At 69.7% G+C, this 13,950-nt stretch overlaps 2 protein-coding genes across 5 annotated transcripts; one reads left to right on the top strand and one right to left on the bottom strand.

The window, feature by feature from the left end:
• Window positions 1-3,399: 3,399 nt before the first annotated feature.
• TTC31 (tetratricopeptide repeat domain 31) lies at window positions 3,400-8,906 on the bottom strand. 4 transcript variants are annotated; one of them, XM_037389129.1, is made up of 17 exons: window positions 8,433-8,906; window positions 8,167-8,228; window positions 7,991-8,078; window positions 7,652-7,902; window positions 7,338-7,421; window positions 7,032-7,100; window positions 6,679-6,846; window positions 6,452-6,583; window positions 6,266-6,362; window positions 5,861-5,951; window positions 5,641-5,782; window positions 5,170-5,271; window positions 5,003-5,093; window positions 4,668-4,806; window positions 4,475-4,549; window positions 4,136-4,238; window positions 3,400-4,039 (listed from the first exon to the last, which is right to left on the bottom strand). In XM_037389129.1, the coding sequence occupies exons 1-17, from the start codon at window positions 8,884-8,886 to the stop codon at window positions 3,923-3,925; spliced, it is 2,265 nt and encodes a 754-aa protein (XP_037245026.1). In that variant the 5' UTR covers window positions 8,887-8,906; the 3' UTR covers window positions 3,400-3,922. The 4 variants fall into 4 exon arrangements, with proteins under 4 accessions (XP_037245026.1, XP_037245035.1, XP_037245040.1 ...); XM_037389138.1 differs by having other exon boundaries at window positions 5,003-5,090; XM_037389143.1 differs by having other exon boundaries at window positions 7,991-8,060.
• Window positions 8,823-13,816, top strand: CCDC142 (coiled-coil domain containing 142). The gene is given in 12 exon segments (XM_037389119.1): window positions 8,823-8,932; window positions 9,255-9,369; window positions 9,784-11,247; window positions 11,359-11,445; window positions 11,740-11,904; window positions 11,996-12,153; window positions 12,402-12,554; window positions 12,708-12,822; window positions 12,906-13,083; window positions 13,162-13,339; window positions 13,341-13,374; window positions 13,528-13,816. Coding segments are annotated over 12 exon segments (2,952 nt in total). The 5' UTR covers window positions 8,823-8,884; the 3' UTR covers window positions 13,785-13,816.
• Window positions 13,817-13,950: the final 134 nt, after the last annotated feature.

Here is a 13,950-nt window from a genome sequence, read left to right as displayed (position 1 = left end):
TCATTTCTGTCCCGCCGGCCCGTCCGCGGCCCGTCCGCCCCGAGTGCTGGGGGCACGGAGGGCCCCGGCCCGGCCCGCCCCAGTGTAAATATTTGGAATAAAGGCGACACCTTACTGAGGAGCGCGGAGGGGGTCTGCAGAGTGGGCGGGCACCCCCGCCCCGAGGGCGCGCCCCGGGGGGGCTCCGCTCGGCCGCCTCGCCCGGACATGGGGGGCGTCGCCGCAGCACCGGAGATCCCCGTCGCCCCGCGCCCATCCCCGTGCTGCGGACGCCCGCAGTCCCCGCTCCCCAGAGCAGAAAGATCCCCTCGAGAGTCCGGCGGGGCCGGGAGGGGTCACCCGGTACCGGCCGGGGCAGCAGGAGTGTCTGTGATGCTGTGTGTGTGTCCGCGGGTGCTTTGCGTGCGCGCGCGTGTCCATGTCTCCAGCCCCACGCGCACACCCTCATGCCGGCTGCAGGGGGGCGCAGGACCCGGGGCGGGAGCAGCGCCCCTCTTCCCCGTGACAGATCCACTCCGGCGGCGCCGACCCCGGCACTGCCCCGCTCGTGATCCGAGTGGGGCCAGGGTAGCGCCAGGTCTCGGTACCTCCTTCCCCTCCGCACCTGCCCCGGCCGTTGGAGTCCATGCCGCCCCTCGTGACGTCATGGTCCGGTGACGTCACTGCGAGAAGCGGTGATGTCGCTTTCTGATGAACAGGAGCGGCTCCGGTTTCGGCTCCGAGTGAGCGGAGGGGGGGCCGGCAGGGAGGACCCCGCAATACGGGGGGGGGTTCTCGGCCCCACCCCCACCCCATCGCCCCCCGGTGCCGTACGGCAAGGTCCGCGCGAGGCGCCCGGGGGCCGCGGGGATGGGCAGCTGCCGGCCCCCTGCCTTCGGCGGGGGTCCCGCGGGGCCCCTGTCACTGCAGCTATGCGCGTCCCGGCTGCCAGCCCCTCCAGCATCCATATGAGCCCTCGCTGATCTAATTACGCTGGTGCGAACTTCCGAAGGCAGAGCACCCCCCCGGCCCCCCCGGTATTTTCTCCGGTTTTAATTGCATTGTCCCGCCCCTCCCCCCGCGCCGCAGCCGCCCGGCGGGCGGGGGGGGAGGGGGAGAAATGAGATTTAGCCTGAAAGTGCCTTTGAGCATCCCCGGGGGGGGGATTTTTTTTTTAATTTGACAGGTAGGAGCGGCCCGGGGCGCCACGCGTGGGGGTATTGCACGGCTGCTGCGCCCCCCCGGCTTACGCCGGCACCGAGGCTGCGCGGCCCAGCCGGGTAACGGGCAGAGGGGCGGCCAGGGGAGGGGGCGGCGTGGCCCCCCCTGCCCGCGGGTGCGGAGACCCCACGGGCAGGGACAGGTCCCATCCTGCCTCCCTTCTGTCTGCTGGCCCTGCAGCCGTGTCACCCGCAGCCATAGCATGCCGCAGCCACGTTAGCTACAGCCATGGCACCACACAGCCGTGTCACCTACACGGCTGTGTCACCCCACAGCTGTGTTACCCACAGCCATGTAACCCTGCAGCCATACCACGCCAGAGCAGTGTCACCTATGGCTGTGGCATCTTGCAGCCATGTCACCCCCAGTCGTGTTACCCACAGCTGTGCCACCACACAGTCGTGTCACACCACACAGCCGTGTCACCACAGTTGTATTACCCACAGCCGTGTCGCCTACAGGGCTGTGTCAGCCCGCAGCCGTGTCCCCCGCAGCCTGGTGCTGGCAGGAGGCAGCGCCAGGCGATGCCGGGCACATGTGTGCACAGACATGCATGCCTGTGTGCGCGCACACGCATGGGCGCTGCACATGTATGCGGCCCCGGGCATGCGCCTGGCGGCGGGGGGGCGGCGGAGGCGGCCCCGGAGATGAGCTCACGGCTCCGGCTCGTTCCGTCGGGCTGAGGCGAGGGACAGCTGGCAGGGTCACACCTCCGCACAGGCCAGCCCCCTCCCCGCAGCTCCCCCAGCACGCTCGTGGGCAGCCGGGGCAGGGATGGGCGCGCCGGCTCGGAGCCCGCCGGGGTCTCGCCTCATCCCCGCAGTGCGAGCGGGTCCCCGCGCCCCCCGGCGCCTCCGCCCCCTCCCACCTCGGGGACACCGAGTGCCCCCGCGCAGCACCTCCACCGTGGCCTCGGGGCTGCCGCCGGCAGAAGCTTGGGCCGGGCCGGACAGCGTCTGGCGGCCCCGCCGGCCGCACCGCGGGAGGTTTCGCTGCGGGACACGGGGCAGGCACCGGGGCACGCTGCCACCGCCAGCTCCCAGCCGCCGGCACCCCCGCCGGCACGGGCACGGCCGTCACCGGGCCCACGCCGCCGCCGGTGCACATGCATCTAAGCAGGATGCGGGGCACCGCGTGCGGGCGTGGGAGCATCCACGGCGGGCACATGCGGTCCCCCAGGGATCATCCCCCCCTGCCCCGAGGGAGCGGCCCCTGGGGCGGCTCGGCCCGGCCCAGCGACCGGCCGGGACCCAGGGCAGGCCACGCCCGTCACCGGGGCCTCGGGCGGCAGGGGCTCCGGCAGGCTCGGCCCCCCGCTCCCCCCTCCCCACGCTCGCTCGTCTTTTTCCTCTTCCAATTTTCTGGATGATTAACTTGACTGCTGTTTCCTGACAACCTCTGCTGTTGGTATTAATTTCTTTTAACTAGTGATTAATTACTCGCTGTCTCCTGCGCCCCTTCTCCCTGTTGCCTATTTGCATATTAATCAAATTCTGCGCGATGGCCTGCCTGTCACCCCCCCCCGCCACGGCCCCTACGACAGCCGTCACCTGCGAATGACATTACAGCGGGGCCGGGGCCCGCACGACGCGGCGGAGCCGGGAGGAAGAGGAGGGATGTGCCGCGACCATCACCGCTGCCTCGAGGCCCGCCCCGGGGCGGGGACCTGGGGGCTCCCGTTACTTCCCAGGTTACGGCAGTCCCCGGGCCGGCCCGGTGGTCCCGGTCTCCGAGCAGACCCATGTGTCCTCCTCCTCCCCCGCCCCGGGCCCGGAGCCGCCGCGGCCCCGTGGGGAGGGAGGGTCGGCCGGTGCAGAGGGCTCGGGGTCCGGGAGGGGGCAACGTGTGCCGGGGAGGGGAGCCCACACCGTTGCTGCACCGGGTGGTGGGTGTCCGGTACCTGCGGCCGGGCATGTCCCCGCGCACGGCGGGGGAAGCCGTGCCGTACCGGGGGGAACTGGGCCGTGCCGTGCCGGGGGCAGCCTTCCAGCACCGGGCCCGGGCTCCGGAGCCGCCGCGTGGGCGGAGGCTGCCCCCTGCTGGCCGCCCGTGGGAGCCGCAGCTCCAGGAGGGCGGGGGGAAGACGCGGCTTCACTGACAGCGGAAGGCGGCAGGGCCCGAGGGCAGGGAACGAAGGACAGAGGGAAAGAAGGGAAGGACGGACGGACAGCCCGAGGACCGGGAAGGACAGACCGCTGCCACCGCTGGTTCTCAGTTTTATTACAAATCCCAGATTGGGTAAAAATCCCTGAAGGAGCCGAGGCACAGCAGCCCCGGGCACAGCCCTGCCCCGAGCTGTGGGGTGGGCACCCACTGCCTGCAGCCTCCGGCAGGACACCATGTCCCCAGGCAGGCAAGCCCTGGGCCCCCGGCAGGGCTGGGGCGGGGTGGGGGTGGCAGCATGGCCCCCCAGGCCGGGGCAGCCCCGCGAGGGGCCGGGAGGGGCCCCCCACCCACAGACCCCAGCGCAGAGGCAGCAGGAGGGGGACACTCCCGCTGCCTGCCGAGGGAAAAGGCACACGTGGGGGGGCACAGGCAGGACCCGGCTCAGCCCCCACAGCCAACGGCGCTGGGGGGAGTGGGGGGCTCGGCTCCTGGCTCCCTCCAGCCCCCAGCCCAGCAGAAGGCAGCCACTGCTCCAGTCCTAGGCGCCGGCTGGGGCAGAGCACACAGCCCCGTGCTGGATCTGGCTTCCCTGCTGTAAGCCAAGGAACCCCCCCAGCTACCAAAGCCCCCTGGGGAGGGCACCCACCTCGCCTGGTTGCCACCGCGGGGACGGGGTGGCGTGGGAGGGGTGCTTGAGCTGCAGTGTGAGCCTGCTTCCCTCCACCTCGACATCCTGGGGGGGGGGGGGCAAGGAGGAGAGAGGGGGGACAGTTGGCAGTGCCATCCCTGCCAGGGGGCCGCAGGGGCTTGGTGCCCACCCTAGGCTCACCTGCATGGCCGCATAGGCCGCTTCTGCCGCCACCTTCTGTGTGTAGTTGATGAAGGCGCAGCGTCTCTCCGGCAGCATCCGGATGAAGCGGATCTCCCCAAAACTGCAGGATGGAGGGTCAGAGACTCCACTGCTCCCCACCGCCCTCACGGGGTTTGCTCCCCAGGCCAGGAGTGCTGGAGAATGGGTGCAGGTGTGGGGCTGGCCGGGCAGTGGTGATGGGGTCTTGGCACCTGGCTGGCTATGCAGGGCAGGACAGATGTGGGGCAGGCAGGGCACCGGGATGGTGACGTGGGGCAGGATGGGCACCACAGGGGTTCAGCACAGAGACATGCTCACCGGCTGAAGAAGCTGTGCAGCACCCTCTCGCTGATCCTGCTGGTGATGTTCCCCACCCAGAGGGGATAGCAGTCCCTGCCAAACCACGCTGGTATCACTGGCAGCCAGCTCCGGATCCCACGCACCAGCCTGAGGACACCCCAGCACCGTGGCAGCTCTGGGACCCACCCCACCCTGCCTGCCCCAGCCCTACCTGGCAGGATGGGTCGGAGGCAGCATCAGCTCACTGCTGGCCGCAGCCTGGCCCTGGCCTTTTGTCTGGCTCCTGGAGCTCACAACAGTCATGAAGCCACTTGTGTCTGTGTCCTGGCAGCTCCTGTTCACCCACTTCCCTGCCGAGAGGCAGGGGTGGGTTCAGCTGGCTCTGCAGACCAGCACAGCACCCACCATGGGCAGTCCCCAGCCCCACCATCCTCCCATGACCTCCTCCAGCCCCAAGACCACAGTCCAGGTCCCCCCGCACCCCACAGCTGCCAGCTCTGCCAATGGCTCCAAAGCAAAACCGCCACCAGCACCGAAGTCCCTTACCAGAGGAAGGCAGCAGCAGCTCCCCAGCCTTCAGCAGGGATGGGGACACAGGGGGACCCCCTGGGCTGCTCCGGCCATGGGGGCTGTTCTGCTGCAGGGGGGAAAGGAGGGAGTCAGGCCCCGGTGGGCAGCAGCCAGGGCTGGCAGGGCTGGGGCCGGGCACTCACCCGCAACAGGGCCTGGCAGGCCTCCAGCTGGGCAGCCGCATCGGTGTTGGCACTGTCCAGGCGCAGCAGCTCCTCGAATGTGCAGGCGGCCTCGGCGTAGCGCTGGGGCCCAGAGGAGAGGAGCTGAGCTCCTGCTGCCTGCAGCAGCCCCCCACCTAGCCAGCCTCAGCCCCCAGCCCATGCCTGCAGGGCTCTGCCCAGTCCCATTGGCACCCAATGGTCCCCACCTGGCCCCGGTAGTGCCCCACAGCCCCTACACAGCCCTGGCATCCCACAGCCCCTGCCTTCTTCAGCCCTAGCATTCCACAGACCCCCTTCAGTCCACTTGCACCCCACGATGCCCCCTACAGCCCTCCCACCCCAGTACCTCCAGCCCCACACCCAGCACTGGCCCCCTGTGGCCCCCTACTCAGCCCTAGCACCTTGCAGCCCCCTGCCCAGCCCCACTGGCCCCCTGCCCAGCCCTGATACCTCCAGTCCCCGCAGTGCCTTTCCCTTGCGGAAGTAGCCTTTGGGCCAGCCGGGCTGGAGCCTCAGTGACACCAGTGCATCCCTGAGTGCCTCCTCGTAGCACCGAAGCTTCTCGTAGCAGTATGAGCGGTTCCCAAAGAGCCTATGGGGAGAGTGGGGTCGCTGCTGCCCAGGACCTGCTGCCCCCGAGGGAATGCTGCTCCCCAGCCCTGAAGCTCACCGGTGCTCCATGGGGTTCAGCTTCACCGCCTCCGTGAAGGCCTGCACAGCCTCTGTGTATTGGCCCTTCTGGGCAGCCTCATTGCCACGGCCTGAGGGGAGAGCATTGCCTGCTGCCGACCCCCCCAGGCCCGGCCAGGGAGCAGAGCTGTGCCCCTGCCTGCAGTGGGGACACAGGCATCTGCCAGGGGCAAGCAGAGGGGAGCAGGGCCACAGAGGAGACAGTGGCTCCATTGTCACCCAGCCACGATGTAAATGCGCTTTGGGAACAGCCTAGAGCCATGCTAGCCTGCAAAGAGCTGTGCTGGTGAGGAGCCCCGGCACAAACCCACCCATGGAGCCGGGAAGCAGAGCCTCCGTGTACCCACCCCCTTCCCTCGCTGTCCGGGGGGCCCAAGGCACAGACCTGCGAGAATCAAGCTCTGTTCCACCATGCTCACGTCCCGGGGGGCAGGCTTGGGTGCCCGTGGGGCAGGCAGGGAGGACAGTGAGGGCTTGCGTGCCTGTGGGGCAGGCAGGGAGGGCAGCAAGGGTGCGGGTGCCTGTGGGGCTGGCAGGGAGGGCAGCAAGGGCCCCACGGGCTCCAAATCACCTTCCCCAGTGCCCTCCTGCCTGACTCTGCATCAACTGTCCTGGCCGGCTTCTCCTTCCCAGGCACTGGCAGCTTCATGCCTGCTTTCTGCCGGGCTTTGAAGACGAAGGTGCAGCTCAAATCCAGCTCATCCTGGAAGAAGCAGGGTGGGCAAGGCGGGCAGAGCTCCAGACCCATCCACAGAGCAGACCTCACACTGGTCTGGTGCTTGCACCAGGAGCGCTCACCTCCACCTCCTCTGCCCTGGCTCCCTGGCCTCCTGCCTCCTCTCCTGAGGAGGCTGCACTGCCCCCGAGGTGTGGGGACGGGCTGGGACCGGGCCTGGCCTTCCCCTCTTCAGCATTGGTCTTTTGGGGGTACTCAGCACCGGCAGCACTGCTCAGGGATGAGGTGCTCTGGAAGGAGAATGCAGGAGTGAGACGGTAACTGTGGCTGATGCAAGACAGCAGCCTGCCTGCCTCTCTTCCCACAGTGTCCCACCTTCAGAGACCTACAGGACGCCTGAAGGTGGCACGGCCAGGCTGCCACAGCACCCATGGCCAGGCAGCAGCTGGGGTGAGAGGCTGGTGCAGTCACTCACCGACTCGGCCTCCCGCTCGCTTTTCAGCTCTTGTCCCAGCTTCTCTTGTTTCTTCCGATCTTTCTGTTTCTGGAAAGTGAAGAAAGTAAGCTGTGAGCAGGCACCAGACAGAGCACCACAGACCCACACCCGGTCCCATGCCACAGCTCATTGTGGTGCTGCTGGTGGGGTGGGAGCAAGCTCCGGCTGCCCCCGAGACACGTTTCCCCACCTGAGGCAACAGCAAGGCTCAGGAGGAAGGGAAATGCAGGCAGCTGCCTGCACACTGCAGGCTGGCAGGGCAAACTCCCTGTGGGGTGCACCCACCTTCTTCTTCAGCTTCTTCTTTTCTGCCTTTCTCTTCATCCGCTCTTCCTCCGCCACCAGCTCCTGTGCGTTCTTCTCTGCTTCCTGGGGGAGTGACACGGTAAGCCGTGAGTGCCCGGCACTGTGCCACAGCCAGGAGAGTGGGACAGCCCCAGGTGCACTGACAGCTGCACTGCGACCCCTCTCTCTGGGCCCCTGGCGAGGTGGGAGCACAAAAGGGGCTGGAGGACACAACACGTCTGAGGTGAGGCCACTGTGGGGAGCTGAAATGGGCAGCAGACAGGCAGCTCGCAGGCAGGGAGGCTGCCCCTCACCTCGGCAGTAACCTGGTGCCCCCAGGGTGCAGGCAGCCTGTGCATCTTCATCTCAACAGCGCTCTGAGGGGGCCGAGCAGGCAGATCCTCCTTGCACAGGAAGGATTTCCTGAACCCACAGAAGTTGTAGGTGGGGTCGCTGTCCTCGCTAGAGATGTCCCAGGGCTGGCCAAAGCAGATCAACCCCTCCACCTCTTCATCCTCCTCACTGGACACCTCCAGCCGGCCAGGGCAGTACCAGAAGCCCGGGCCTGCGCAGGAAGAGCCAGGGCTGTCAGCAGCAGCTCCCGAGCACCGGGACCCCCGGCAGCCCCCAGCTGGCAGGCCCTCCCGACTCACCGCGGCCGAAGGCGTCCCGGGCCCCTGAGGCTTCCCCCATCGCGCTGCAGTGTGCCGAGCGGGAGGCGGCCTGCGGCGGCACCGGGAGCTGGAGAGGGGGCCGGGCCGGGGGAGGCGGCGCTGCCTCCCGCGGGGCTCCCGGCCCCGGTCCCCGCCCATCCCCGGTCCCCCCGTACCTGCCGGCGGCCACGCTCGGCCTCGGCGGCGCCGGGCTGGCAGTGCCTGGGGCAGACGGGCGCTGCGGGGAGCAGAGCCGGCCCTCAGCCGTCGGAAAGGAAACCGAGACCGGGCGGCGGGGGGGGCGGGAGCGAGCCCCTCCTTCCGCCACACCGCCCCCGCCCCGCCCGGCCCCGGCGGCCCGGCTCAGAGCGCGGCTCCCGCCGCCCCGGGACCCCCCCGGGATCCCCCCGGCCCCGCTCCGCCCGGCCCCCGCGCCCCGTACCGCCGCTCCAGCCGCCGGGGCCGAGCACGCAGCCCCAGGGGCAGGCGGCGGCGGCAGCCCCGAACCGGGAGGCGCCCAGGCCCGGCCCGGCCGGGTCCCGCAGCCCGCCCGCCGCCCGCATCGCTCCGAGCCGCCGCCGCCGGACGTAGGGCACGGCGCGGGCCGGAAGCGGGGCACGGCGCCAGCTGAGGCTGCCCAGCCGCCATGTTGGGTGAGGGCAGGACGGCGGCCCGCAAGGCCCGTACAGAGGGGGCTCGGAGCTCCGCGTCCCCTCCCGCCGTACCCGCCTCCCCTCAAGCCGCGGACCCCGCCTCCTCCCGCTGCTCGGGACCTCAGCTCCACCGGGCACTGGGGCGCTGACCTCCCGGCGGGTCAGCCCTGCCCGTTCCTGCGGATTAGCGCCGACGCGGCCTAAGCCTATTTCCTCCCGCCGCCCCCGGGGCCGGCAAAGCATGGAGGACGGCGGCCCCGAGCGTCGCGACGGGGAGCCCTGCCCGCAGGTGAGGAGCCGAACGGACGGGGAGACCCCCAGGCTCAGCCTCCCTCACCGGGGGCGATGGCTGGGCCTCGGGCCCGGTTCCAGCTCCCAGCCTGGTGGTGGCGGCACCGGGCCTGGTGCCGCTGCCTGCGTCTCCTTGGCAACGCCCCCCCCCCGCCCCTTCGGGGAGGGGGCGTGGCCTGGCTGGAGAGGCGTGGCCACGGCAGGGTGGCTCCGCGGTTGGCAGCGGTGAGGGGCGGGGGCAGCGTCCAGGGCCCCGCCCCCTCACCGCTTGCCCCACCCACGACCGGGCGGGATCCTGACCTGCCCACGGTCCCTCGCAGGCGGGTGACAGCGGTGGCGCCGGCCCGGGCAACCTCCTTCTCCTGCTGCTGACGGCCCGCCCCACCCTGCCCGGCCCGGGGGATGGCGCTGCCCGCGGGGAGCCCGCCGAGACAGGTGAGGGGCTGTACCGGGCCGGGGAGCCAGCCTGGGAGATGGGAGGCTCGGCCCCCCATCACCCACGGCCCTGTGGGCTGGAGGGGAAGCAGGACGGGGTTCTGCGTCCCGGGGGGGTGGGCGCTGCAGGGGGCAGGACAGGTGACAACGCTGTACGGTTAGTGTGTTGATAGCATGTCACACGTATGCGAGGGTCTCCACCAGCTGGCAGTCCCCTGGGACGGGTCCTATGCCAGTAGGGGCCGGGGGCTCCCCAGGTGCCCACAGGGGCTGGGGGTCTTGGCACTGGCACTGGCAGGGCTGGGGCGGCTACAGAGCAGTGTGGCTGTGCTGCTGTCCCCTCCGTGTGCTGGGGCAGAGCCGGGGTAGCTGCAGGCAGGGGCTGTCGCACACTGAGGGTCCCTGCCCTGGCAGGTAGCAGCTCCCTGGGGGGCCTGGCCCGCTCCCTGCAGAAGGCAGAGGCCATGCTGCGCAACTGTGTCAGCCCCAGCCTGCGGCGCCTGCTGTCCCCACGGCCCCGTGAGCGTGGCTACGGCAGCGAGGATGAGGACGAGGAGGAGGAGGAAACGCCGGCCCTCCTGGCCCTGCTGGAGCAGAGCTTCTCAGGGCTGCGCCGCTGCCTCTGCGTCTGGGAGGACCCCCGCACCGAGACCTTCCGGGGCCGCGTGCGGCCCCAGCCCGGCGACAGCACCACCACTGCCACCCCTGCCTTCTCCTACCACCCTGTCCACCCGTGCGTGGCTGAGCGTGGCGCGGCCCTGCACGCCCTGCTGCAGCACCGCCACCACCTCCGCCTCGCCCGCGACTACAGCCGCCGGCTGAAGGCCGCCTCAGACTTTCTCCGCCGGCTCCTGGCACTGGTGGAGCGGCCAGAGCTGCTGGTGGGGGAGCTGGGTGCCGCTCAGCCGCTGCGGGAGCTCTGCCAGGAGCTGCGGACACATGCCGGCCACTGGAGTGGGCTGCGGCGGCGGATGAGCAGTGATCCATGGCTGCGGCCGCTGCTGCTGCGCAGGCACGAGTCAGTGGCGCACATGCGGCAGGCATTGCTGCTGCTGGCGCTGCATGCGGTGCGGCTAGCTGAGCGCCATGCCGAGGCATGGCTGCGGGGGCTGGCACGGGCTGCCCCCGCCACTGCCCCTTCCTCGGCGCTGCTCTCTGACCTCTTCCAGGGCCTGGAGATCTACAACCACGTGGTGGGCGACCTGGCCCTGGAGCTGGGCATTGCTGGCTGCCTGCCTGCTGGCATCACTGGCTGCCACAGGGCTACCGGTGATGGCTCCCATGCCTTCCCCGTGGCCAGGGTGCTGGGCATCCTGGCAGCTGAGCGGGGCCGGCTGGTGGCTGAGCGGCTCCAGCCCCTGCTGCAGCCGTGGGATGGGGGCGGCAGGGCAGAACACGTCTGCTGGGAGGATGCCACAGTGCCTTGGCCCCTGGAGTGTGGTGCCACAGTGGTAGTGGACGCGGGACCGTCCAGGCAGGAGGAGCTGCCAGGCCTCGCTGGCGAGCTGTGGGCACTGTGCCGGGAGGACGAGGAGCTGATGGGCCAGATCCTGGGGGTGCTGGTGGCCTCTGCTGACAGCCTCTGGCACCACGTCCTCCATGGACCCAAGCAGGAGAAGCTGGCGGCAGCAGTAGAGAGCCCCAAGCTGCCAGCGGCCAGCCTGGGCACAGCCACCAGGCCCAGCTCTGCCGGCTGGAAGACGGTGCGGTGGCTGGATGCTTCCCGTGCACCGGCAGCCGAGGCCCTGCACGCCCAGTACCGGCAGCTGTTCTGGGGGGCTGCTGGAACCGCGCTAGGGCACTGCCTGGGTTGGCCGCATTGCGGAGCTGGCAGGGCCATGGCTGCCACACAGGAGCTGAGCCACGCTCTCACCCAGGGTAAGTGGGGGCCGACGCAGTGGGTAGCAGTGGGTGGTGAGGAGCAGCTCCTCTGGGACCCCTCCGGTGCCACCACGGGGTGCACTGGCACTCACGCCCCCTTTCCTGCAGCTGGTGTCCCCCGAGAGTGCAAGGAGGAACTGGGATGGCTCTGCCTGCGCCTGCTCTGCCGGGCCGTCCTCCAGAGCTGGGAGAGAGGTATGGGGTGCGGGGTGCATGGTGAGGGGTGTGGGGTACAGGGTGTGTAGTATGGGGTGTGGGGTGCACGGTGTGGGGTACAGAGTGCAGGGTGTGTGGTATGGGGTGCAGGGAACAGGGTGTGGGGTACAGCATGCAGGGTACAGGGTGCATGGTGCAGGGTGTGTGGTATGGGGTATGGGGTGCATGGTGCAGATTACAGGGTGTGTGGTGCAGGGTATGGGGTGCATAGTGCGGGGTACGGGGTGCAAGCAGGAGGGTGGCACAGGACGCTGACCAGTGCCCTCCCCCCAGACTTTGCCTGCGCGCTGGGCTCGGGTCTGTCCGACAAGTGCTTGGGGGAGCCGGTGCCAGCAGCAGGGCCGGTGTGGAGCAGGACAGCGCAGTGTCTGCAGCGGCTCTATCCAGCCCTGGCTTTCGCCCTGCGTTGCCTGCAGCCCCTGCCCACCCGCCCGCCCGGTGAGTGGGGTCTCAGGGAACGGGGATGGGCACCCCAGGGTTCCCCTGGTGGCCACTGCTCCTGTAACCACCCAGCCCTACCTCCCACCAGGCCACCTCCCTGGCTCACCCTGCCTGCGCCTGCAGGTGCTGGGCTGCTGCTTGGCCACATCACAGGCTGCCTGCTCCTGGCTGATGGGCAGAGCCTGCCGGTACCTGGCAGCCTGGGCCCTGCCGCAGTTCCTGCTCATCACTCAGGGCGACCTGCAGGTATACCCGGGATGGGCACCCGCGTGTGGGGCTAAGGCTGGCTGGGCTGTGGGGCTGGCTGTAGGTCTGGGGGCTGGCTGTGGGGCTGGGTCTGGCCAGGCTGTGGGGCTGGTGGCTGGTGATGGGTTTGGAGCTGGCAGTGGGACTGACTGGGGGCTCGCTGTGTGGCTGGTGTGGGGCTGTGGGGCTGGGGGCTGGCTGTGGCGCTGGCCACTGGGCAGGATTCATCTCACCCCTCTTCCCTCCAGCTGCTGAAGATGGAGACAGACAGACTGGTTGTGCTGGTGACCGGGACCTTTCTGGAGCCTGGGGACGCCCCCCCACAGCCGCCTCCTGCCGCACTGTCCCCCCAGGAGCTCCAGCTCTGCCAGCAGATTTGCTCCATGGCTGCCAGCATCCAGGTACGGCACGGCTGTGGCAGGCAGCACCTCCAGGAGCTGTGCCATGCCGGCAGGGACCCTGGTGGTTCCACTCCAGCTGGGCACAGCTGGGGCAGGCGCAGGGAGCCGTGTACCTGCTATGCCACTCTGAACGCCCCCGCTCTGCCCCCCCAGCTCTTCTCAGGGGACGTGCTGAAGATGTTCTCCACCAACTGCAAGCGGATGTCGGCAGCGATCTTCGACCAGACCATGCCTCTGGGGAAGCACTGGAGGGTCGGCTTCCGCGCTGGTGGGTCGGGTGCCTCGGTGCCGGCAGGGCCACCATTGGAGCGGCCGTCAGGGCTGAACAGGCATCCCATTGTCCCCCCACAGACCTGCCCAGCTCCCCCAGCGCATATGCGGCAGCAGCGGCCCACGCAGTGCTGGGCCAGGTGCTGCAGGGCGCCCAGCTCCTGCCCCACGATGCCCAGGCGCCCGCTCTGGCACGGGTGACCACCGCCTTCCTGGAGGCCTGGATGGACCACATCCTGGCACAGAGGATCAAGTTCAGGTAGCAGGTGTGGGGGGGGTCTGGGGTGGTGCGGGCAGCGCTGGGGTGGCTGGGCTGAGCACTGCCACTGTCCCCCAGCCTGCAGGGAGCCTTGCAGCTGCGGCAGGACTTCGAGCTGGTGCGGGAGCTGGTAGCCTCGGAGCGCTATGGGCTGGCCCCTGAGACCCGGCAGTCCCTGCTGTCCCTTCGTGTCTTCCAGCAGATGGATGGGGCCATCCTCTGCCTCCTGCAGCAGCCCGGGGGGGTGGCTGGCATGGCCCCCCCGCCCCTGGCACTCTCTGCGCCGCTGCTGTGAGTCACGGCGGGGGACACTCGGCCACACTGAGGCGGCAGCGCTGGTGTTGGGGAGCATGCGGTGGGGGAACAGCCGGGAGGATGGGCTGACATCCCGGGCACAGAGGCTCCATTGCCCCGCTGTGACTCCTGTCTCCTCTTCGTGGCCAGGTTTGGACAACGGTGCCCACCCACCGGAGCCGACGTCGGGCAACCTGCACAGCCTGGACACCCTAGAGGCAGCAACGGCGGCACCGGGGCCCCCTCCGTTGGCTCCCAGTGCTGAGCCACTGGCGCGGCTACAGAGCAGTGTCCCCGAATCCTACTTAACGGGCAGCCAGCAGCAGTGGCTATCGTTACGGCTACATCGGGCTCGCCGCTGGCGTGTACCGGGTTTACCATGCGTCGGCAACAACCCCGAGGTCTGATCGGTGGCAATAAAACGGCTGCGGTGTCCCCATGTCTGTCCCTGTTCCCTGGCTGTGAGCGCATCCCGGTACAACGAGTCCCCGGGGGGGGTGTCTGGGACCCCCCCTCAGTAAGCAGCGTGTTCTAACCGGTGCCGCTTGCCGGTGGGGTGGGGTCTGCACCGCA

Source organism: Falco rusticolus, chromosome 1, assembly GCF_015220075.1.
Source record: "Falco rusticolus isolate bFalRus1 chromosome 1, bFalRus1.pri, whole genome shotgun sequence".
NCBI classification, from domain to species: Eukaryota; Metazoa; Chordata; class Aves; order Falconiformes; family Falconidae; genus Falco; species Falco rusticolus.
The sequence above is the reverse complement of the archived record's forward strand: the minus strand, read 5'-3'. Positions and strand labels throughout refer to the sequence as shown.

Coding starts and splice junctions, on each gene's coding strand:
- TTC31 (XM_037389129.1), bottom strand. CDS start 8,886: ATGCTTTGCCGGCCCCGGGGGCGGCGGGAGGAAATAGGCTTAGGCCGC. Junction 7,101..7,337: donor AGAAGAAGCTGAAGAAGAAG/GTGGGTGCACCC, acceptor TTCACTTTCCAG/AAACAGAAAGATCGGAAGAA. Junction 5,272..5,640: donor AGGCACTGCGGGGACTGGAG/GTATCAGGGCTG, acceptor TCTGGGCCCCAG/CGCTACGCCGAGGCCGCCTG.